General features: G+C 35.9%; 1 protein-coding gene across 18 annotated transcripts in view; it reads right to left on the minus strand.

The window, feature by feature from the left end:
* The window catches only part of FAM172A (family with sequence similarity 172 member A), a 511,553-nt gene that overhangs the window by 201,472 nt on the left and 285,785 nt on the right, over positions 1–24,296 (minus strand). For all 18 annotated transcript variants that reach the window (XM_026454283.1, XM_026454281.1, XM_026454275.1 and 15 more), the window contains one exon: positions 4,585–4,704. In XM_026454283.1, coding sequence (XP_026310068.1) covers positions 4,585–4,704 — 120 coding nt within the window. The remainder of the gene's footprint in view (positions 1–4,584; positions 4,705–24,296) is intronic.

Below are 24,296 nucleotides of genomic sequence, written 5' to 3' on the forward strand. Positions count from 1 at the left end.
GTTCAACTTTTAGCTGTTCTCATTGATCACATTATGCAGATATCTTACCAATATCCAATTTACTTTGTTCCTTACAGACAAAATATAAATGACACTTCTTTAAGGTCATAGTTAGCTGATGTAAAAGACTAATTATTTTAGTTCCATTTTCTCTTCAGTGTAAATCTAAATCATGCTCCAGGCAATTTAAAAAAATCTACTGAGAGTAGAGAGAGGTTGAGTGTCCTCACACAGCTATGTCCAAAAACCAGCCCTCTATCAGCTGCTGAAGGGCAGCTCAGGCTGCCTGGAGGCCAGGGAGCCCAGCATGGAACAATGGCAGGAAAATAGAGTTCCCTTCATTCCTTAATTCACATGCAAGTGAGGTGCCAATCAAGTGCTGACAAGCATGGAGAAACCAAAATCAAAAGTGGGTAGCGATACACTTTCAAAAGGAGCTGTTTTCACACATTTCTAAGTGATTTTTTAATGATGGTTGTGAATATACTACTAACAACATTGAAAAGGAAATAAAAGTAATAAGAAAAACACAAAATTTGTATCAGCTGAGATGATTCAATAAACTAATGAAATATATTTACTTAAATTACTTAACATGTTTTACAAAAATATATGAATGCTCTTGTTTTGGCTAAGCAAAGAGATTTCCATTCAAATTGATATATTGAGCACCGCAAACAGGGCAGGTAAGGTGTGCTGAGATCAATAACTGGGCATTGATAAATAAAGCCTGTTAATTTCCAAATTAAATACAAAATTTAAGTTTACTTGATATTGCCAAACTGATCACCTGGAAAGATAAGAGCCAAACACTCTGAAATGGCCAACAATAAAAGCGACGAAATCACTTCATCATAGTGGCTGGAGAAATGATGAAGAAGGTCAAAAACTGCCTTGTTTTAAAATGACAGTTAATTTTCAAAAAATGAGCCTGAATTTTTTACAGCTAATATAAGGCAAAAGTAAGTTGCATTATTTGTAGATTTATTTCCAGATGAATTTGGTAAATACATTCTAATTATGGTTACTACTTCTATAATGTATAAAGTAAAATTTCTAAGAAATTTCAGGCTTTGTAAATGATGGTTTAATAACTGTAACTTTACATACTGGCATAACTTTAAGTATACTGAAAAGATAACAGAGGCAGATATATTACTTTTAAAAGTTCATTACCAATTCATGAGATGAAACAGGGCTTTCCTTTTGTCTTTAATGACTAAATCCTACAATCAATAGGGTTGTCTTATCAAAATTTATTTTTACTAGGAACACAGAAAGTTTAGAGAATTGGAAATTTGACTTGCTACCATACGGTGAAAGTAAAAGCAGTTAATAGCATACTTTTAATGTCATGTTTCTTCTTATTATAGTAAAATGTATACTGTCTTTTAATATGGTTAGATCTAATCAAGTTGTAAGATTTACTATCATAAAATGAATATTGGTTTTGAAAATAAATCTCTGATTACAAGATATTCTTCAGGATAAATTCAACACTTTAAGATAGGATATAATAGTAAATTATGTTCTCACTTTTCAAAAACAACAATTAGCAAAATATTAAAGCATAAGTAATTGCATTTATTGGTGAAACTATACTTGCTACAATTTACATTTAAAACAATTTTTTTTTTTGAAATTCATGACATAAAGAAGAATGTGAACTGATATGACAATGGTAGAAAAACAATTTCCATGCATTCAAACATGATGCTACAAACTGAGACTGTTCCCTAAGAAATGTGTGTGTGTGTGTGTGTGTGTATGTGATCTTTAATCAAAAGTGAAATTTTATGACAATTTAAATGACTGAAATCCAAAGGATTTACTGTCTGACATGTATAATGCACTATGGGGACAAAAACCCCAATCATAATTTAAGATTTATATATTAATCTTTAAAATTTACTTGCTTGTAAAGTTAATATTAAAAGTTTGAATGAAAGTAAAACAATTCATACAGTACAGTTATGTTGAAAAGTCCTGAAAAATACATATTTATCAACATTTCAACACCATGAGTTTTTAAATCTTTTGCTTTTGCCTAAAACTGAATAACCTTTTTATCAGTTTTAGGCAAAAGCAAAGGCTCTAAAAACATTTCAATGTTTATTATTTAACAATACTATATTTTAGAAAGCCTTTCAAACAAAAACACAGTGGACTTAAACATATTAATCAAATTTGTCAAAAAATAATGTAAAATTCATCAGGGCACAATGTTATTTGCTTAAAGGAATTCATTGTATTAGGTCAGGAACCAGTCTTTATTCATTTGCCACCATCTGTATGCTTCCATTACATACCCCCAATCAAAGTTATTTCACAAAAAAGTAGCCCCGCCCCCCCCAAAAAAAAGAAGATGATGAGATAATTGCCATTAATACTTTAAAACTTAAACAACATATATTACATTAAATAGACTTCTCAGCCCTGGCGTTGCCTGACAGATATGTGATGTGCCAGTGGTTATATTATATTCCTCCTCCCATGCATGTGCCTCCTGCAGAGATAGCAGACTACAGAAGCTGACCCTTACTGAGACCATCTTGTCTCTCTGACAAAGCTCCTTTTTAACTTCTTACTTACTGGTTACTTCCTGTGATGGAGAAAAACTTTAGCTCAGCTTGTGATAATTTCACAGGCCCTGAGGACCCTGACCCTAATAGCCTCAAGGTCAGAAGTCAAGTCTTGTTCTGAAACATCTGTGTGCTTTATATTAAAGTGGAACAAAAGTGGAGAAATATCCACCAGTGTGTGACAAGCAGGACGGGCAAAATAGGACTGACACACTGGTCATCTGTTAACTCTGGCATCTTCAGTTCATTTTAAAAACTGTCCAAAAGGCATGTAAATTTTAAGTTTGGTATGTAAAGGTTTTCGTAAACTGTCTTAAAGTTAAAAAATGGGAATTTATGTTTTATAGAACTCTAAAATTTGATTAGCCTTGCAGACTTTCAGACATATTTTAAGTCACTCTACAAGTCAAGAAATTTCATGCTTTAAGTAATTTAACAGCTTACAAAGAAAAAATAAGCTATATATAATCTATATCTATGGAGATATAGAGATATATATATCTATATAGCTATATATCTATATCTGTAGGGATTGAAAGGAATTATTTGAAAAACAACATTCATATTTTAAAAAGTACATCATACTAGTGTGCTAAAGAGCTATCTTAAGATATCCATTATATATATCAAAATAAATAAATTAATTCAGCATAGTTAAAATTAGTTGAAAATAATCCCTAAAAACTGAAATAAATTTAGGAAATAAATGATTTAACTTAATGATTTATTGATCTTAAGACAGCAGAAGCACTTGTAGAGTTAGGTCAGCTAAAATATTCTCAGATGTCACTACCAGTTTTATAACTAAATCAAGTGGGTAAGCAATAAGACATAGGAAGGTTGAAAAGGTCATGGAAATATATTCAATTTCCATGTCAGAGAAAAACATGCCAAAGTCTAGAAACATAAAAATTAGGCAATCAATATTGTGTCTCTGGTTTAATGCCCACTTAGATCAATTTGGATTTAAAATTATCAACTGCACTTTTATCAAATTAATAATTTTATGGTAGGATTGGTAACTTCCTGTAACATAAGAGATTACAGACAGGGAGGCATGAATTCTTCATTAATCCATTATTAGAATTGATTATATCACATAACCATGCTGGCCCATGATTGTGACATTGTAATATTGCATCTAAAACAGGGAGAATTCAGAAATTTGGTAGGTTTTTTCTGTCACATACATACAATCTTAACTCTAAGTATCAAATTACTTTGAAATATGAAGATTTCTATGACCAAGCAATGCATTCTAATTAGAAGCAGATTAATGGAAGCTTTTTGGTAGTTTTCATACTAATTATATAAAATTCTGATCAAGTATCAAGTACAAGTCAGGTTAAAACTATCAAAATATTAAGTATTCGAAAGGTCTCTTGAAATTTTAAACACTTTATAGATAACACAAGCCTGAATGGTGTATACATAAAGCAGGAAACAATAAATATCATGAAATGTATGGAAACTGGCACTATAATGTAGAAATTAAAAAGTAATATGTAAACAAGGAACAGGCAGAAAGCTTTCTGGTTAGCACTAGAAAGCTCTGTCACCATAAAATAAATTAGTAGGCTGAGGCAGGCAGATCACGAGGTCAGGAGATCAAGACCATCCTGGCCAACATGGTGAAACCCTGTCTCTACTAAAAATACAAAAATTAGCTGAGCATGGTGGTGCGTGCCTGTAATCCCAGCTACTTGGGAGGCTGAGGTAGGAGAATAGCCTGAACCAGGGAGTCAGAGGTTGCAGTGAGCTGAGACAGTGCCACTGCCCTCTAGCCTGGCGACAGAGCAAGACTCTGTCTCAAAAAATAATAATAATAATAAAACAAATAAATTAATGAATTATTTTCAAACATCATAAAATTACTTACTCAAAATATGTTATTTTCACCCTTTATAACATAACCTAAAGAGTATTGATACCAACAGAAACAAAGGAGAGGGGATACACCTACAAGGAGACTAGACCTAAAAAGAGTAAAATATGTACTTACCAGTTCAACAAAAGCAAGTCCTCCATAGCTGTGAGCAACAAAAAACACATTCTCAGCAGCAGCCTGAGCTATGAAATGATCCCAAACATAGATTGCATGCTCTTCAGGAGAACCATTTTCCTATAAGGGAAACAAATGTCATATATTACAAACTATATCTAATTATTATCATAGCAAACAACAATTAAATTAAATAGTTGAATACACAGCATAGGAAATACAATGGTTATAGCTCATTCAAAACAAACATAATACAAAAGAACCACACTGAAAATTCAAATTAGAGAATATGAGAGGACTTCAAAAAGTTTGTAAAAAAATACAATTAAAAGAAAAATAAAAAAAGAAACTTTATTTCTGAACATTTCATGAAGATCAAGAAACTTTTGTAAGTGGTGATACAAGCCTTTTAGTCCACCCCTAAAGAACTCAGGGTCCTGGTAATTTAACCATATCAATGCAGTCTTTTTTACATTATTTACTGAAGAAAAGTGGTGCCCTTAAACATTTTTTACGATTAGAAACTAAAAGTCAGAAGGAGCCAAATCAGGACTGCAAGGTGGATGCCTAATGATTTCTCAGAGAAACTCCCGCAGAATTACACTTGTTTGATGAGAGGAATGAGCAGGATATTCTTGTGGTTGAGAACTCTCTGATGAAGCTTTCCCAGGCATTTTTCTGCTAAATCTTGGGCTAAATTTCTCAAAACACTTTCATAATAAACAGATGCTATTGTTCTTTGGACCTCTAGAAAGTCAACAAGCAAAATGCCTTGGGCATCCCCCTAGACTGCTGCCAGAACCTTTGCTCTTGACCGGTCAGATTTTGTTTTGACTGGACCACTTCCATCTCTTGGTAGCCATTACTTTGATTGTGCTTTGTCTTCAGGATTGTACTGGTAAAGCCATGTTTCATCTCCTGTTGTAACTCTTCAAAGAAATGTTTATTTTGATCCAAATTGTTAAAAATGTCCATTGAATTATCTGTTCTCATCTACAGCTGATCTGGGTGCAACAGTTTTGGTACATATTGAGTACAAAGTTTTTTCACCTTAACTTTTTCAGTCAGAATTGTGTAGGTGGAATCAATTGAGATGTCTATGTGTCACCTACTGTTTCTATTGTTAATCACTGATCTCATCAATTAGGGCACCAACAAGATTCTTTTTCTCTTAAATTGATGCAGATGGTCAGCTGCCATGAGCTTCATCTTCAACATTGTCCTGTCCCTTCTTCAAATGAGTTAGCCATTCATAAACTATTGATTTATTTGGGAGACTGTCCCCATAAACTTTTTGTAAAGCATCAGTGATTTTACCATTCTTCCACCCAAGCTTCACTGTAAATTTGATGCTTGTTTTGCTTCAATTTTAGCAGAATTCATGTTGCTCTGACAGGTGCGCTTTTCAAACTGATGCCCTACAGGCTGCCTGCTCAAGTGGGTCCCTGACCCCTGAGTAGCCTAACTGGGAGACATCCCCCACTAGGGGCAGTCTGACACCCCACACCTCACAGGGTGGAGTACACCCCTGAGAGGAAGCTTCCAAAGCAAGAATCAGACAGGTGCACTCACCGTTCAGCAATATTCTATCTTCTGCAACCTCTGCTGCTGATACCCAGACAAACAGGGTCTGGAGTGGACCTCAAGCAATCTCCAACAGACCTATAGCTGAGGGTCCTGACTGTCAGAAGGAAAACTATCAAACAGGAAGGACACCTATACCAAAACCCCATCAGTACGTCACCATCATCAAAGACCAGAGACAGATAAAACCACAAAGATGGGGAAAAAGCAGGGCAGAAAAGCTGGAAATTCAAAAAATAAGAGCGCATCTCCCCCTGCAAAGGAGCGCAGCCCATCGCCAGCAACGGATCAAAGTTGGTCAGAGAATGACTTTGATGAGATGAGAGAAGAATGCTTCAGGCCATCAAACCTCTCAGAGCTAAAGGAGGAATTACGTACCCAGCACAAAGAAACTAAAAATCTTGAAAAAAGAGTGGAAGAATTGACAGCTAGACTAATTAATGCAGAGAAGGTCATAAACGAAATGACAGAGATGAAAACCATGACACGAGAAATACGTGACAAATGCACAAGCTTCAGCAACCAACTCGATCAACTGGAAGAAAGAGTATCAGCGATGAGGATCAAATGAATGAAATGAAGCGAGAAGAGAAACCAAAAGAAAAAAGAAGAAAAAGAAATGAACAAAGCCTGCAAGAAGTATGGGATTATGTAAAAAGACCAAATCTACGTCTGATTGGGGTGCCTGAAAGTGAGGGGGAAAATGGAACCAAATTGGAAAACACTCTTCAGGATATCATCCAGGAGAACTTCCCCAACCTAGCAGGGCAGGCCAACATTCAAATTCAGGAAATACAGAGAACGCCACAAAGATACTCCTCCAGAAGAGCAACTCCAAGACACATAATTGCCAGATTCACCAAAGTTGAAATGAAAGAAAAAATCTTAAGGGCAGCCAGAGAGAAAGGTCGGGTTACCCACAAAGGGAAGCCCATCAGACTGACAGCAGATCTCTCGGCAGAAACTCTACAAGCCAGAAGAGAGTGGGGGCCAATATTCAACGTTCTTAAAGAAAAGAATTTTAAACCCAGAATTTCATATCCAGCCAAACTAAGTTTCATAAGTGAAGGAGAAATAAAATTCTTTACAGATAAAGAAATGCTGAGAGATTTTGTCACCACCAGGCCTGCCTTACAAGAGACCCTGAAGGAAGCACTAAACATGGAAAGGAACAACCGGTACCAGCCATTGCAAAAACATGCCAAAATGTAAAGACCATCGAGGCTAGGAAGAAACTGCATCAAATAACGAGCAAAATAACCAGTTAATATCATAATGGCAGGATCAAGTTCACACATAACAATATTAACCTTAAATGTAAATGGACTAAATGCTCCAATTAAAAGACACAGACTGGCAAACTGGATAAAGAGTCAAGACCCATCAGTCTGCTGTATTCAGGAGACCTATCTCACATGCAGAGACATACATAGGCTCAAAATAAAGGGATGGAGGAAGATCTACCAAGCAAATGGAGAACAAAAAAAAGCAGGGGTTGCAATCCTAGTCTCTGATAAAACAGACTTTAAACCATCAAAGATCAAAAGAGACAAAGAAGGCCATTACATAATGGTAAAGGGATCAATTCAACAGGAAGAGCTAACTATCCTAAATATATATGCACCCAATACAGGAGCACCCAGATTCATTAAGCAAGTCCTTAGAGACTTACAAAGAGACTTAGACTCCCATACAATAATAATGGGAGACTTCAACACTCCACTGTCAACATTAGACAGATCAACGAGACAGAAAGTTAACAAGGATATCCAGGAATTGAACTCATCTCTGCACCAAGCGGACCTAATAGACATCTATAGAACTCTCCACCCCAAATCAACAGAATATACATTCTTCTCAGCACCACATCACACTTATTCCAAAACTGACCACATAATTGGAAGTAAAGCACTCCTCAGCAAATGTACAAGAAGAGAAATTATATCAAACGTTCTCTCAGACCACAGTGCAATCAAACTAGAACTCAGGATTAAGAAACTCAATCAAAACCATTCAACTACATGGAAACTGAACAACCTGCTCCTGAATGACTACTGGGTACATAACAAAATGAAAGCAGAAATAAAGATGTTCTTTGAAACCAATGAGAACAAAGATACAACATAACAGAATCTCTGGGACACATTTAAAGCAGTGTGTAGAGGGAAATTTATAGCACTAAATGCCCACAAGAGAAAGCTGGAAAGATCTAAAATTGACACTCTAACATCACAATTAAAAGAACTAGAGAGGCAAGAGCAAACACATTCAAAAGCTAGCAGAAGGCAAGAAATAACTAAGATCAGAGCAGAACTGAAGGAGATAGAGACACAAAAAACCCTCCAAAAAATCAATGAATCCAGGAGTTGGTTTTTTGAAAAGATCAACAAAATTGACAGACCGCTAGCAAGACTAATAAAGAAGAAAAGAGAGAGGAATCAAATAGACGCATTAAAAAATGATAAAGGGGATATCACCACCGACCCCACAGAAATACAAACTACCATCAGAGAATACTATAAACACCTCTACGCAAATCAACTAGAAAATCTAGAAGAAATGGATAATTTCCTGGACACGTACACTCTTCCAAGACTAACCCAGGAAGAAGTTGAATCTCTGCATAGACCAATAGCAGGCTCTGAAATTGAGGCAATAATTAATAGCCTACCCACCAAAAAAAGCCCAGGACCAGATGGATTCACAGCTGAATTCTACCAGAGGTACAAGGAGGAGCTGGTACCATTCCTTCTGAAACTATTCCAATCAATAGAAAAAGAGGGAATCCTCCCTAACTCATTTTATGAGGCCAGCATCATCCTGATACCAAAGCCTGGCAGAGACACAACAAAAAAACAGAATTTTAGACCAATATCCCTGATGAACATCGATGCAAAAATCCTCAATAAAATACTGGCAAACCGGATTCAGCAGCACATTAAAAAGCTTATCCACCATGATCAAGTGGGCTTCATCCCTGGGATGCAAGGCTGGTTCAACATTCGCAAATCAATAAACGTAATCCAGCATATAAACAGAACCAAAGACAAGAACCACATGATTATCTCAATAGATGCAGAAAAGGCCTTTGACAAAATTCAACAGCCCTTCATGCTAAAAACGCTCAATAAATTCGGTATTGATGGAACGTACCTCAAAATAATAAGAGCTATTTATGACAAACCCACAGCCAATATCATACTGAATGGGCAAAAACTGGAAAAATTCCCTTTGAAAACTGGCACAAGACAGGGATGCCCTCTCTCACCAATCCTATTCAACATAGTGTTGGAAGTTCTGGCTAGGGCATTCAGGAAAGAGAAAGAAATCAAGGGTATTCAGTTAGGAAAAGAAGAAGTCAAATTGTCCCTGTTTGCAGATGACATGACTGTATACTTAGAAAACCCCATCGTCTCAGCCCAAAACCTTCTTAAGCTGATAAGCAACTTCAGCAAAGTCTCAGGATACAAAATTAATGTGCAAAAATCACAAGCATTCTTATACACCAGTAACAGACAAGCAGAGAGTCAAATCAGGAATGAACTTCCATTCACGATTGCTTCAAAGAGAATAAAATACCTAGGAATCCAACTTACAAGGGATGTAAAGGACCTCTTCAAGGAGAACTACAAACCACTGCTCAGTGAAATCAAAGAGGACACAAACAAATGGAAGAACATACCATGCTCATGGATAGGAAGAATCAATATCGTGAAAATGGCCATACTGCCTAAGGTTATTTATAGATTCAATGCCATCCCCATCAAGCTACCAATGAGTTTCTTCACAGAATTGGAAAAAACTGCTTTAAAGTTCATATGGAACCAAAAAAGAGCCCGCATTGCCAAGACAATCTAAGTCAAAAGGACAAAGCTGGAGGCGTCACGCTACCTGACTTCAAACTATACTACAAGGCTACAGTAACCAAAACAGCATGGTACTGGTACCAAAACAGAGATATAGACCAATGGAACAGAACAGAGTCCTCAGAAATAATACCACACATCTACAGCCATCTGATCTTTGACAAACCTGAGAGAAACAAGAATTGGGGAAAGGTTCCCTATTTAATAAATGGTGCTGGGAAAATTGGCTAGCCATAAGTAGAAAGCTGAAACTGGATCCTTTCCTTACTCCTTATACGAAGATTAATTCAAGATGGATTAGAGACTTAAATGTTAGACCTATTACCATAAAAACCCTAGAAGAAAATCTAGGTAGTACCATTCAGGACATAGGCATGGGCAAGGACTTCATGTCTAAAACACCAAAAGCAACGGCAGCAAAAGCCAAAATTGACAAATGGGATCTCATTAAACTAAAGAGCTTCTGCACAGCAAAAGAAACTACCATCACAGTGAACAGGCAACCTACAGAATGGGAGAAAATTTTTGCAATCTACTCATCTGACAAAGGGCTAATTTCCAGAATCTACAAAGAACTCAAACAAATATACAAGAAAGAAACAAACAACCCCATCAAAAAGTGGGGAAAGGATATGAACAGACATTTCTCAAAAGAAGACATTCATACAGCCAACAGACACATGAAAAAATGCTCATCATCACTCACCATCAGAGAAATGCAAATCAAAACCACAATGAGACACCATCTCACACCAGTTAGAATGGCAATCATTAAAAAATCAGGAAACAACAGGTGTTGGAGAGGATGTGGAGAAATAGGAACACTTTTACACTGTTGGGGGGATTGTAAACTAGTTCAACCATTATGGAAAACAGTATTGCAATTCCTCAAGGATCTAGAACTAGATGTACCATATGACCCAGTCATCCCACTACTGGGTATATACCCAAAGGAGTATAAATTAGTCTACTACAAAGACACATGCACACGTATGTTTATTGCGGCACTATTCACAATAGCAAAGACTTGGAATCAACCCAAATGTCCATCAGTGACAGACTGGATTAAGAAAATGTGGCACATATACACCATGGAATACTATGCAGCCATAAAAAATGATGAGTTTGCGTCCTTTGTAGGGACATGGACGCAGCTGGAAACCATCATTCTTAGCAAACTATCACAAGAAGAGAAAACCAAACACCGCATGTTCTCACTCATAGGTGGGAACTGAACAATGAGATCACTTGGACTCGGGAAGGGGAACATCACACACCGGGGCCTATCATGGGGAGGGGGGAGGGGGGAGGGATTGCACTGGGGAGTTATACCTGATATAAATGATGAATTGATGGGTGCTGACGAGTTGATGGGTGCAGCACACCAACATGGCACAGATATACATATGTAACAAACCTGCATGTTATGCACATGTACCCTAGAACTTAAAGTATAATAAAAAATAAAATAAAATAAATAAATAAATAAATAAAAATAAAAAAAAAAAAAAAACAAACTGATGCCCTATATTTCTTAGGGCCTTGAATGAGATCCTCTTCAGGCATGTTATAGCAAGTTAGTAAGAGTTTATTTTGGAGCAATAAAAATGAAATCCAAGCATAGATTTTTTCATGATAAGCATTTTCCATGAACTTTTTGAAGGCCCTTCAAAAAGTAGTAAGTACATTAGAATTATATAGCAGAAAGTTATACTGATCTTTTGATAAAACAATACTAAAAAAATGTATTTACATTCCCATATGTATGAAAATATTTAATATTATATATATCTAAATTATTTTATTTATAAGATTTTAAGTATCTCTGTAAGCTAAAAATAAGGAAAAACGAATAATATTTTCTATTGAAAATTATATACACACACACACACACACACACATGCACACACACATATATATATGTATATATATACACACTTTTTTCCTAAAAGCATTTTCTGTATTCTGGAATTGGGAAAAAAACCCTAAATATATAAACCTAGGCCTTTTACATTTTTCCTAACTTGCTAAATCCAAATGAATGTATGTTGCTTAAGTTGCAAAAGTTATGTAATAACTTCATTTTGCTGTTTATTTCTATGGCTGACATATTGTGATTAAAGCCAAAACCTGGATAATGTGAAAAACAAAGACAAACTAAAAAGTGAAATAATACTGATCAAAAAGCAAACTGTGAAGAACTGAAACCTCATGAAAATGTTTTGTACAAATATGTCTTAGAAGTTTGAACACTAAAAGACTCATTTCCTAAGAATGTCATGGATATTAGATAATGCACACAATCACATTTTCCTTTTTAGAAATTTTATAATAAATTATTAAGGTCCCCACATGCATGGCTTCACTTACCATCTAGAAGCTAGTTTGCCCTATGTCTAGCTCTGTCCTAAATTTTTCTCTAGAGTGACAAAGCCAACTACTTAATGGTCATTTCCTTCTGTATGTACCATAGACATGTCAAACTCAACCATTCCAACACTGTAGTAAGTATTGTCTAAGCTCCCCAAATCTGTATTGTCTAAGCTCCCCATATCCAGCTGAAATCTGATAATCAACTTTTATTTCTCTCTGCCCCAAATTCCTCATACAATCAGTCATTAAAATTCTATTGATCCTGCCACCAACTGTCTCCCAAATCCATCTACTTTTCTCTCATTTGATCTGGGTTAGCTCAAGCCACCACCATTTCACAAGTGGATGACTGCAACAATCTATAGCCTAGCTTCAACAATCTCTAGCCTAGCCTAGTAGTGACCTGTAGGATTGACCATTTACATGCTCTGATTCTGTAGTGAGAATAACCTGTCAAGAAAGCAAATGTGATCATGTTGCCAAGGTACTCACTCTCTGTTTAGAATCAGACAATTTAGGACAATTTTCTCATTGTCCTCTGAATTAAGTTCAAACTCCTTTATTTTTTTAAACTTTTTGAGACGGAGTCCTGCTCTCTTGCCTGCGTAGGAGTGTGGTGGTGCGATCTTGGCTCACTGCAACCTCTGCCTCCCAGGTTCAAGTGATTCTCCTGCTTCAGCCTCCCACGTAGCTGGGGTTACAGTAGGTGCATGCCATCACGTCCGGCTAATTTTTGTATTTTCAGTAGAGATGGGGTTTCACCACGTTGGCTTGGCTAGTCATGAACTCCTGACCTTAAGTGATTTGCCCACCCTAGCTTCCCAAAGTGCTGGGATTATAGGCATGAGCCACTGAGCCTAGCCCTCAAACTCCTTAATATGACATTCAAGGCCCTTTATAAAGTTCAGACTCCTCAGTATGACATTCAAGGCCCTTTATGATCTAGCATTGTCTATTGAACTATATCTTTCACAACTGCCCTATGAAATATCTTGACCCTGAAGACATCCCTTTTCCCCCTGAGAAGACACACAGAACATTCTCTGTGTTCCAGTTGTAGGGAGCAACTTGAAGTAACCTAATTGTGCCATATTTTTCTTGCTATGGATTATTACATTTGTCGAGATAGTGATCTTCGTGCTCTGCCTTCACTTCCCATACCACCTTCTACTGCATACTCCCTACTTGTCTTCAGTACTGAAATGAGAGATCACTTCCTCTGGAAAGTCGGCTCTATTTTTCCCAAGGACTAGGGTAATGTCTTCTAACATCATCTTGTGCATGCTTCCTATTATTGCACTGAAAGAGCTGTACTGTAATTACTAGTTAGATTATCAAATTCTTGAGGCCAAGAACTATGTCTTCTTGTTCATTAAATCTTAGTGTAATAAATGAGTAACAAAAACACAACATTTATCTTCAGACTGATTACCTACAACCTTGTAGTCATATATTAAAATACAAACATACTTCCAAAATCATTTCTTAGTAACATAAATATGAAATTACCCACACAGAAGAGTTGGAAGGAAAACCTTATAGGGATTTTAGGCTTTGATAATTTATCTTTTGTTAGTTTAAAAAGTAAGAAAATGGTTATCATAAAAATGAGGAAAGTAGTTAACTTTAAGGAAGAGAATGAAGTTGTGACTAAGAAATTGACTTTTAGTGGCTGCCAGCGTTCCATTTCTTGTCTGCTTTGATAGTTACACAAGTGTATTCTTTATAGTTATTATTTAAACTAACCATACATATTTAGTACTTTTCTGTAGATATACCTGGAGTGACCATACAATGTGTTGTTCGAACTTTTGAGAGTGAAGAAGAAAGATATTATCAGTAATTGTAGTGGGAAAACAGGTCCAAATTGGGACTATACAGAAAAATCCTGAAAACCTGATCACCCTAGTTATAGCTCGCAATGAAAGAAATACAAAAACAAAATAGAAGGAGAGTTACCAGAGTTTCCACCTATTAATGGTTGGCATAACTAACCATCTTAAATACCTGAGACGGTCTTAAATACTCCATATATGGACAGGATTACATATATGTCTGTGTATATATATATTTATGTGTGTATATATATTTATATGTATGTATATGTGTATATATTTATATATACACACACACATATATATTAGATTACTCTGTCCCCATTAAGCTCTATGCTGAAAGTGGAGGTGGGAGAATGATAAGTATGCCATGATCCTGGTCTTTAGTAAGTTAGAGGTATTAACACATAGACTTCAGAAGCAGTAGTGTGTATTACCTCCTTTGTTCCTGTTGGACTGTCCTGAAACCAAGGTTCATGGGCCATTATAAATCCATACTATCTGACCTCAGTGAGGTTCTCCCTGCTGTCTTCTCAGTCACCAATTCTTCCTGTATACTGTTGGGATCCTATTTGTCTCATTCTTTCCATTCCCACCACTGTTTAGGTTTTCTTACAATAGACTTTAGTCTCAATTTTTCTAGTCCAGCAGTCCCCAAACTTTTTGACATCAGGGACCAGTTTTGTGGAAGACAGCTTTCCACAGAGTGGTGAGGATGGTTTTGGGATGATTCAGGTGCATTACCTTTATTGTGCACTTTATTTCTATTGTAATATATAATGAAATAATTATACAACTAACCATAATGTAGAATCAGTGGGAACTCTGAGCTTGTTTTCCTGCCACTAGGTGGTCCTTTCTGGGGGTGATGGGAGACAGTGACAGATCATTAGGCATTAGATTCTCATAAGCAGCGCACAACCTAGATCCCTCACATGCGCAGTTCACAATAGGGTTCATGCTCTTATGAGAATCTAATACTGCAACTGATTGGATAGGAGGTGAAGCTCAGGTGGTAACGTGAGCAATGGGGAACAGCTGTCAACACAGATGAAGCTTTGGCTTGCTCGCCTGCTGCTCACCCCTCCTGTTCAGCCCAGTTCCTAACAGGCCATGGACCAGTACCAATCCGTGACCCAGGGGATGGGGAACCTTGTTCTAGTTTTTCCCTTTACTCTGTTGCCAGATCAATCTTTTTGAAGCCTTGCTCTGATCAAGCCACTCCACTGCCAAAAAAAAAAAGTCATTTACTGAAATGATTTTGCCTACAAAGTAACTGGAACTCTTTAGCCAACATCTTTTCTAAAACTATCTTTCTAGCTTTCCCTCTCACTATCTATTTCCAGGGACCTTATGCTCCAGGCAAATCTGGATTACAGGTTAATAGTCTGAGAGCCCTAGACAAAACTCAGTTATGCAACTCAGTCTGAGATAAGACAGGCAATGCAGCCCAGATTACACAAAGCCTAAAGGCAAGGAGTAGTTCAGTAATTCACATTTGTGAGATGATAAAGACTATAATACTCCTCAGGGTGGTAGCAGAGTGAATGGAAAGAAAGGGATAGAATGAATCATCATAAAAGAAAAATGAGCAAAATTTTGTGAGTCACAGGATTTGAGGGAAAGTGCCAGCCAGGCCCATCTATGACTAAAGGGAGCTAAGAACCCACAGTTGTTTCTACTGCTTACAGAGAACAGTACTATAGCTGAGTCTTTTCCTCCACAGTTGATGGAGATAATATCTGTTAATGGCCTGTCAGCAGTGGGAAAGAGAAACTTCAAGTTTCCATGTGCTTCAAGTACTTAAATATCTTCAGTTTGACTAAGGTCAAGCTGAAATTACAGTTTTTAGCTTTAGACTTTAAAACCAAACACTCTAAAAAGTGAGACCCAACTGAAAAATGTCTACAATATCCACAAGGGGGTCTTTTATAGGCTCAACTAAACCATCAAACTCATAAGACTATTCTGGGCCACACTTGATATCCATTGACTAAAAAAGATACAGAAAGGGAATCAATCTTGCTAGCCAGGCAGCCACCAGACACTACTTTTTAGTGGGAGCCTTGCAGCAGTCCTTGTGCCAACCCCCAGAACCTCTGAGGATTTACTATCTTTGGAATATGGGGTGTTAACTTTGGAGTGAGGGAATCAGGCTCACCTTGAGCAGATGCAGGAGTTATCCTGGCTTAAAAATCTTATACACCACAGAAGCCAATACCTTTGCAATAACTCCATAGGTATGGCTTTCAAGATCCCATCCCATAAGAGACGCTCAATTCTGAGTCACTATTCTTAGGGAAGATCAAAGCTATGGTACACCATGTTCTAATTCCTACTAATCCTGATGGAGTTTACAAATTAGGGTTTTTTTTTTTTTTTTTTTTTTAACCACAGGCAATATTATCTAGCGACCATCCACTTAAGAGTGAATGCTATGATGTGCTGCCCAGAATCCCTTCAGTTATAAGGCACTCATTTCTTTAGCTGTGGGAGTGCTGGCCTTAGCTGAGGCACTCTAGAAATTGCCCTCAGCCAAAAAGCAACCTTGCTTAAGGTTACAGTCCTACACCTGGTCACTTGCCTATGGCAGAACATCTTTGAAAAGTCATCTCAGATCCAGAGACTACCATGGGGTTAGCTGAGGGCTTTGTTGTGACTACACTGCAGTTCAACTCCTGTCCAATTCTATTTTTTTCACTCCCTACAAGTGCTGATCCCAAGAGGACTCCTCAACCATCTTCCTGCATGTAAACTTCCATTTCAAAATTTATTATCTGGGAAACTCAACCTAACACACCACTATATCAAGCTTCCAGGAGAAGAGCCAGAAAATCAACTGAAAGTCAGAATCTCATGCAGAAATGGAACTAGTTATTTACAAGAAATGTCTTATAAGAAATATATGTAACATATTTATAACTATTTACATGTATTATTATCATGCCCTTTTTAAAACAACTGCAAAATATTGCTGGCTCAGGATTACCTGCCAGCTCTACCATCAGCCATGGTAGCTTAATTTGAATCCTATACCATTTCATTGGTTCTTCTCTATTCAATTTGTTTAATGTCAAGTCGCTTTTCCTTCCTTCTAGAATATAACCAACTTGAAAATAGATTATCTTTTTAATTCAAACTATAAATACAAGGCATGCTACAGGCATTCAAAAAATAATTAACAACGCTAGTGTTATTGGCAGTGATACTGTGGACAAAATATTTTGGAGTACATTTCAAAAATGAAAACAAATGAGTATTTACGCTTCATTTCAGGAATCCAGCTTCTAATAATCTGGAATGTGGCAAAAGATTGGTGGTCAAAGATATTCATCAATGTCTCATTTATAAAAGCAAAACTTTGGATAAAGCATAAGTATCCAATAATGAAAATATAAATAATAGTTTATCTGTTGAATGAAATATTATGTAGCTATTCTATGAGTTTATAATACATGCAGCTTATCTAATATGATATGTAGTATAATTTTTATGATATAAAAAAGCTTGAAAAAGACTTTTCAAAAGAATAAATCAAATAAAATACTAAAAGCATTTGAGCTGTCTACTGATGGTTGGAATATGACTAGCTTTCTATTTTTAGTTTCTTCACACTTCTCTGAACGGCCAGAATTTCTACTAAGTGCATGCTTTTTATACTAAACAAATAAACAACAGGAAAATCAGAAATACCACTTAGCAATTACTGATGTCTTCTTAGGGTCAATTAGCATCTGAGCAGGGTTTTTACATCTTCAAATCTTTTAAAAAATAATTTAAACTTTTATTTGAGATTCAGTGGGTACATGTGCAAGTTTGATATATAAGTACATTGTATAGTGCTGAGGTTTGAGATATGAATGATCCCATCATCCAGGCAGTGAGCGTAGTATCCAACAGTTAGTATTTTAACCCTTGCCCCCTACTTCTCTCCCACCTTTGGTAGTCCCCAGTGTCTTTGTTGCCATCTTCACGTCCATGAGTAAACAATGTTTAGCTCCCATTTGACATGAAAACATGTGTACACCAAATATATCATCTGAACCCACTGGGCATTTCCAACCAGCAAATGAGAAAGGTGTCAAATAGGTTTAAGAGTAAGAAGAAGTAAGAGTAATAAGTGATAGTTGAAAGTTTGCTACTAACTGAAGAAACGGGAAAACCAGAAAAATTAAAAGAGCACATGCAGCACCTAGTGCAAGACCATAAGTATTGTTATGAGCAAATTAAGGGCGCTGCCATATTCAAAGCACAATAACTGACAAGCACAACAGTGACACTGGGTCATTTCAAGAAGGCTAATGATGTTATATGAACTCCATTTCTGAAAGACTAGTGACATAGAATTAAATAGTTTTATTCAAAATATTACTTCACAAAACAAAATATAAGGGAGATAAGCCTTAGTTATAAAAAAACTCAACTTTCATATGTGTTACTTCCCAAGGCTTTCACAAAATTAAGGCTTTTTACTATTTACAGTACTTAAGAAAGCTAGATTCCCATCATTTTTGGATTTAACAAATTCTGCCAAATATTTGCAGCCTTCTACAAATGTTAAACATAGAAATTAATAAACTTAAGAGTAGTTTTAAATATATGTGTATATATATATTTCTGGAATATTACATTACTAATAATACATACTAAAATCCCAATTTTATAAATGTGGTGATGCTATTCCAAGGCAAATTTGTGTCATTCCAACCCACAGTCCACATTGTGTCTACAATCATTATATATTTATATATTGTGACTATAATCCAGAGGGTATATATTATCAGCAGTGTATTTTGAGACTAAACAGATTTCAATAGGAAAGGCTTCCTAATATGCTTGAATTACAGAAATGCAAACATACTAAATCTATTCCACAGGTTTCCCCATGAATTTCACATTAGAGTGCATTTTGTATTGAGCAACTTGATTTAAACTCGATGACTTTAGAATATGCTAACGTAAAAAGTGCATGAAAAGACCTAAATTCATTAATTAGCATTTGCTGGTGGCAGAGTGTATAGGATATTTACACCAGAACTCTGCTACATTCAGAATACAGGTTGAATTTCCTAATGTACTCTTGCCATCATTAATCCTTAAATGCCAAACAGAAGTGATGCAGTAACCAAAGCCTTATCAACTATGCCAGATTCTACTACCTAGGCATTGCAAGGTCTGCATTTATGATGGACTACCTGAGCTGATAGCACATGGAATTATCTAAACAACATTTGCATATTTGTGTAATTATTTTCTAAGGTTAATTAGCTCCTGTAATGCATTTCGCCCTTTGAGACTGCTTACAGTGACAGGTTCACATATTTTCTGAACCATTGCCAAGTTTGACAGATTTTTCTTCAGCTAACCTGTTGCTACAAAGTTACAAAAAGTGAGTACTCCTATAATATACACTTTAAACTTACAATTGATTTTGGAAAAAGTAAACTGAAAATTTAATGGATGTAAAGGTTATTTAAATGTCCAATTTTAAAGTCAAAAATTCAAGATTTTTGCTTCATATAAATCTGTGATTATACTGGTAAGCGTATCTATTAACAAAATATCTTTTAATAATCAAATCTAACCTTTGTGACTTCACCACATACCTATGTCACTAATTTCAGTTATGTCCACATCATATAAATACGTATATAAGCATATATGTACACACACACGCACACACACATACACTCCACACTGTCTACCACCTGCCCTTAGTATTGCCACTGATTTGCTATTTACATTGGTGATATCAACTGGAGAAATCACACTAATATAAAATCTACACTTGTTTTATGATAAAATTTACAAAGCGACATTCTTTCTTCTAAAAAGTTAAGGCTTTCCACTGGGAAAAGTATGGCTCAATGAAATCCAAATGGAAGGTAGATATTCTAGTATGCTGGACGGAGGATGCAAAAATGTAAGTTACCATCTTGTACCCGTCCAATCCACAAGGATAAGATGAAAGAAAATTCTTATTTTCAGCAATTGGCCAGTGGAGTATCCTTCCAGAAAAAATGGAACACAGAAGATATGGCTCTAACCCAGAAAGACAAACACAAGGAAATTTTATGCTTTAGCTTTCAGCTTTAAACTTTTAGATGATTCTGTTATTTAACTCTTCTGTGTACTAACCAAGTATAAGTTGTGCATTAATATAGAACAAAACATTTATAAGAACAGTTACATGTAAAACATATTTTACACTGTCACATGAGAGGTAATTTTATTTTATCCAATTAAATAATTTAAATTAAAATGTTTTCTTCATTTTGTCATATTTTAAATGTATGCTCTTTTACAAATTGTATGCATTTGTATTTAATGATGATTAAAGTACTAGGTGTATACTGGATTCATAAAAGTAACAGTATAGCATGCATATACTAAAAACATATTCAAAATTGAAGGACATTATTCAGTCTCAAAATATTAAATTGAACCATATAAGGTACCAGTATTAGAAATTTTTGACCTTGAAAAATGTCAATTTCACAAGATTCTACTTTAAACATAATGAAAATAGACAAAAAAAGTCTATAAGCTGGAGATACCTTGAGACTATCAATTTGTTTCTACCTTTTAGGTGTCAAGATATTATTGGAAGCATTCAATCTTTTTATCTATTTATGTATTTATTTATTTTTATTTTTTCATTATGCTTTAAGTTCTAGGGTACATGTGCACAACGTGCAGGTTTGTTACATATGTATACATGTGCCATGTTGGTCTGCTGCACCCATTAACTCGTCATTTACATTAGGTATATCTCCTAAGGCTATCTTTTAACTTTTATTTTAGGTTTAGAGACACATGCAAAGGATTGTTATACAGGTAAACTGTGTGTTGTGGGGTTTGGTGTACAGATTATTTAGTCACCTAGGTAATAAATATAGTACCCAATAAGTATGTTTAAAAATCCTCTCCCTCTTCCTACCACCACCCTCAAGTAGGCCCTTTTTCTGTCCATGTGTTCTCATTGTTTAGCTCCCACTTATAGGTGAGAATATATGGTATTGGTTTTCTGTTCCTGCATTAGTTTGCTCTGGATAATGATCTCCAACTCCATCCATGTTGCTGCAAAGGACATGATCTCATTCTTTTTTGATGGCTGTGTAGTATTCCACGGTGTATATGGGCCACATTTTCTTTCTACAGTCTACCACTGATGAGCATTTAGATTGATTCCATGTCTTTGCTACTGTGAATAGTGCTGCAATGAAAAAACAAATACATGTGTCTTTATGGTGGAATGATTTATATATCCAATATACCCAAAGGAATATAACACATTCCACCATAAAAATAAATCCCACTAGACTGCTGGGTCGAACGGTAATTCTAAGTTTTTTGAGAAATCGCCACACTGCTTTCCACAAAGGCTGAACTAATTTGCACTCTCACCAACAGTATATTAGTGTTCCCTTTTCTCCCCAATGTCACCAGCATCTGTTATTTTTTGACTTTTTAATAATGGCCATTCTGGCTGCTGTGAGATAGCGTCTCAGAGTGGTTTCAACTTTCATTTCTCTAATGATTATTGATGTTGTGCATTTTTTCATATGCTTGTTGGCCACATGTATGACTTCTTTTGAAAAGTGTTCATGCACTCTGCCCACATTTTAATGGGGATGTTTGTTTTTTGCTTATAAATTTGTTTAAGCTCCTTACAGATTTTGTATATTAAACCTTTGTCAGATACATAGTAAGCAAATATTTTTCCTATTCTATAGATTGTCTCTTTACTCTGTTGATAGTTTCTTTTGCTGTGCAGAGCTCTTTAGTTTGATTAGGTCCCACATGTCAATTTTTGTTTTTATTGTGATTGCTTTTGGTGTCTTTGCCTTGAAATCTTCACCAGGTCCTATGTCCAGGATGGTATATCCTAGGTTTTCCTGCAGGGTTTTTAGAGTTTTAAGTTTTACATTTAAGTCTTTAATCCATCTTAAATTGATCTGTGTATATGATGTCTGTCCAATTTCAATCTTCTGTATATGGCTATCTAGTTATCCCAGCACCATTTATTGAATAGGTACTCCTTTCCCCATTGCTTGTTTCCGTAGGCTTTGTGTTAGATCAGACAGCTGTAGGTGTGTGGCATTATTTCTGGGCTCTCTATTCTGTTCCATTGGTATATGTATCTGTTTTGTATCAATACCATGCTGTTTTGGTTACTGTAGCCTTGCAGTAGAGTTTGAAGTGGTAATGTGATACTTACACCTTTGTTCTTTTTCCTTAGGAATGCCTTGGCTATTCAGGCCCTGTTTTGGTTCCATGTGAATTTTTAAAAATAGTTTTTTCTGCGACAGTGCGAGACTCTGTCTCAAACAAAAAAAGGTTTTTCTAATTCTGTGAATAATGTCATTGGTCATTAGGAATAGCATTGAATCTGTAAATTGCTTTGGGCAGTATGGCCATTTTAATGACATTGATTCTTCCTATCCATGAGCATGCAATGTTTTTCCATTTGTTTGAGTCATCTTTGATTTATTTGAGCAGTGTTTTGTAATTATCATTATGGAGACCTTTTACTTCCCTGGTTAGTCGTATTCTTAGATATTTTATTCTGTTTTTGTAGCAACTGTGAATAGGACTGTGTTCCCGATTTGCCTCTCAGCTTGACTGTTGTTTGGTGTATAGGAATGTTACTTGTGTTTGTACATTGAAACTTTGCTGAAATTGTTTAACAGATCGAGGCGCTTTTGGGCAGAAACTATGTGGTGGTCTAAGTATAGAATCATGTCATCTGCACACAAGGATAGTGTGAATTCCTCTCTTCATATTTGGGTGCCTTTTATTTCCTTCTCTTGCCTGATTACTCTAGCCAGGACTTCCAATACTATGCTGAATAGGAGTGGTAAGAGAGAGTATCCCTGTAACGTTTCAGTTTTCAAGGGGAATGCTTCCAGCTTTTGCCCATTCAGTATTATGTTGGCTGTGGGTCTGTCATAGATGGCTCCAATTATTTTGAAGTATGTTCCTTCAATGCCTAGTTTATTGACAGTTTTTAACATTAAAAATGTTGAATTTTATTGAAAGTCTTTTCTGCATCTATTAAGATAAGCACGTGGTTTTTGTCTTTAGTTTTATTTGATTAATCACATTCATTGATTTGCATATGTCGAACCAATCTTACGTTCTAGGGATGATGCCTACTTGATTGTGGTGGATTAGCTTTTTGATGTGCTGCTGGATTTGCTTTGCTAGCTGAGGATTTTTGCATCTATGTTCATTAAGGATATTGGCCTGAATCTTTCTTTTTGTTGTGTCTCTGCCAGGTTTCAGTATCAGGATGATGCTGGCCTCATGGAATGGGTTAGGGTGAAGTCCTTTCTCAATCTGGTCCTGGGCTTATTTTTTTTTGGTTGATAAGTTTTTTACTACTGTTTCAATTTTGGAACTCATTATTGGTCTGTTCAGGGATTCAATTTCTTCCTGGTACAGTCTTGGGAGGTTGTATATGTCCAGGAATTTATCCATTTCTTCCAGGTTTGCTAGTTTGTGTGCATACAGGTGTCCACAGTAGTCTCTGATAGTGTTTTGTATTATTATGGGGTTGGGGGTAATGTCCCCTCTGTCATTTCTGATTACATTGATTTGGATCTTCTCTCTTATTTTCTTTATCAGGATAAGTGGCAGTCTATGTTATTAATTTTTCCACAAAGCCAATTCTATGATTCATTGATCATTTGTATGGTTTTTCATGTCTCAATTTCCTTCAGTTCAGCTCTATTTTGGTTAATTCTTGTCTTCTTTGTGATTGATTTGTTCCTGCTTCTCTAGTTCCTCGAAGTTAGGTTAAGTTGAGATATTTTTAACTTTTTGAGGTGGGTATTTAGTGCTACAAAATTCCCTCTTAACACCACCTTAGCGGTGTCCCAGAAATTCAGGTATGTTGTATCTTTGTTCTCACTAGTTTCAAAGAATTTCATGATTTCTGACAGCACTCAATCTTGAAGACAGATTCAAGGCTACATTAATGGTCAATATGGCTACATTAATAAAATTATAAATGGTTATGCACAGGAGACATTTGTAGTGATTATAAACT

The sequence above is a fragment of the Piliocolobus tephrosceles genome, chromosome 4 (assembly GCF_002776525.5).
Source record: "Piliocolobus tephrosceles isolate RC106 chromosome 4, ASM277652v3, whole genome shotgun sequence".
NCBI classification, from domain to species: Eukaryota; Metazoa; Chordata; class Mammalia; order Primates; family Cercopithecidae; genus Piliocolobus; species Piliocolobus tephrosceles.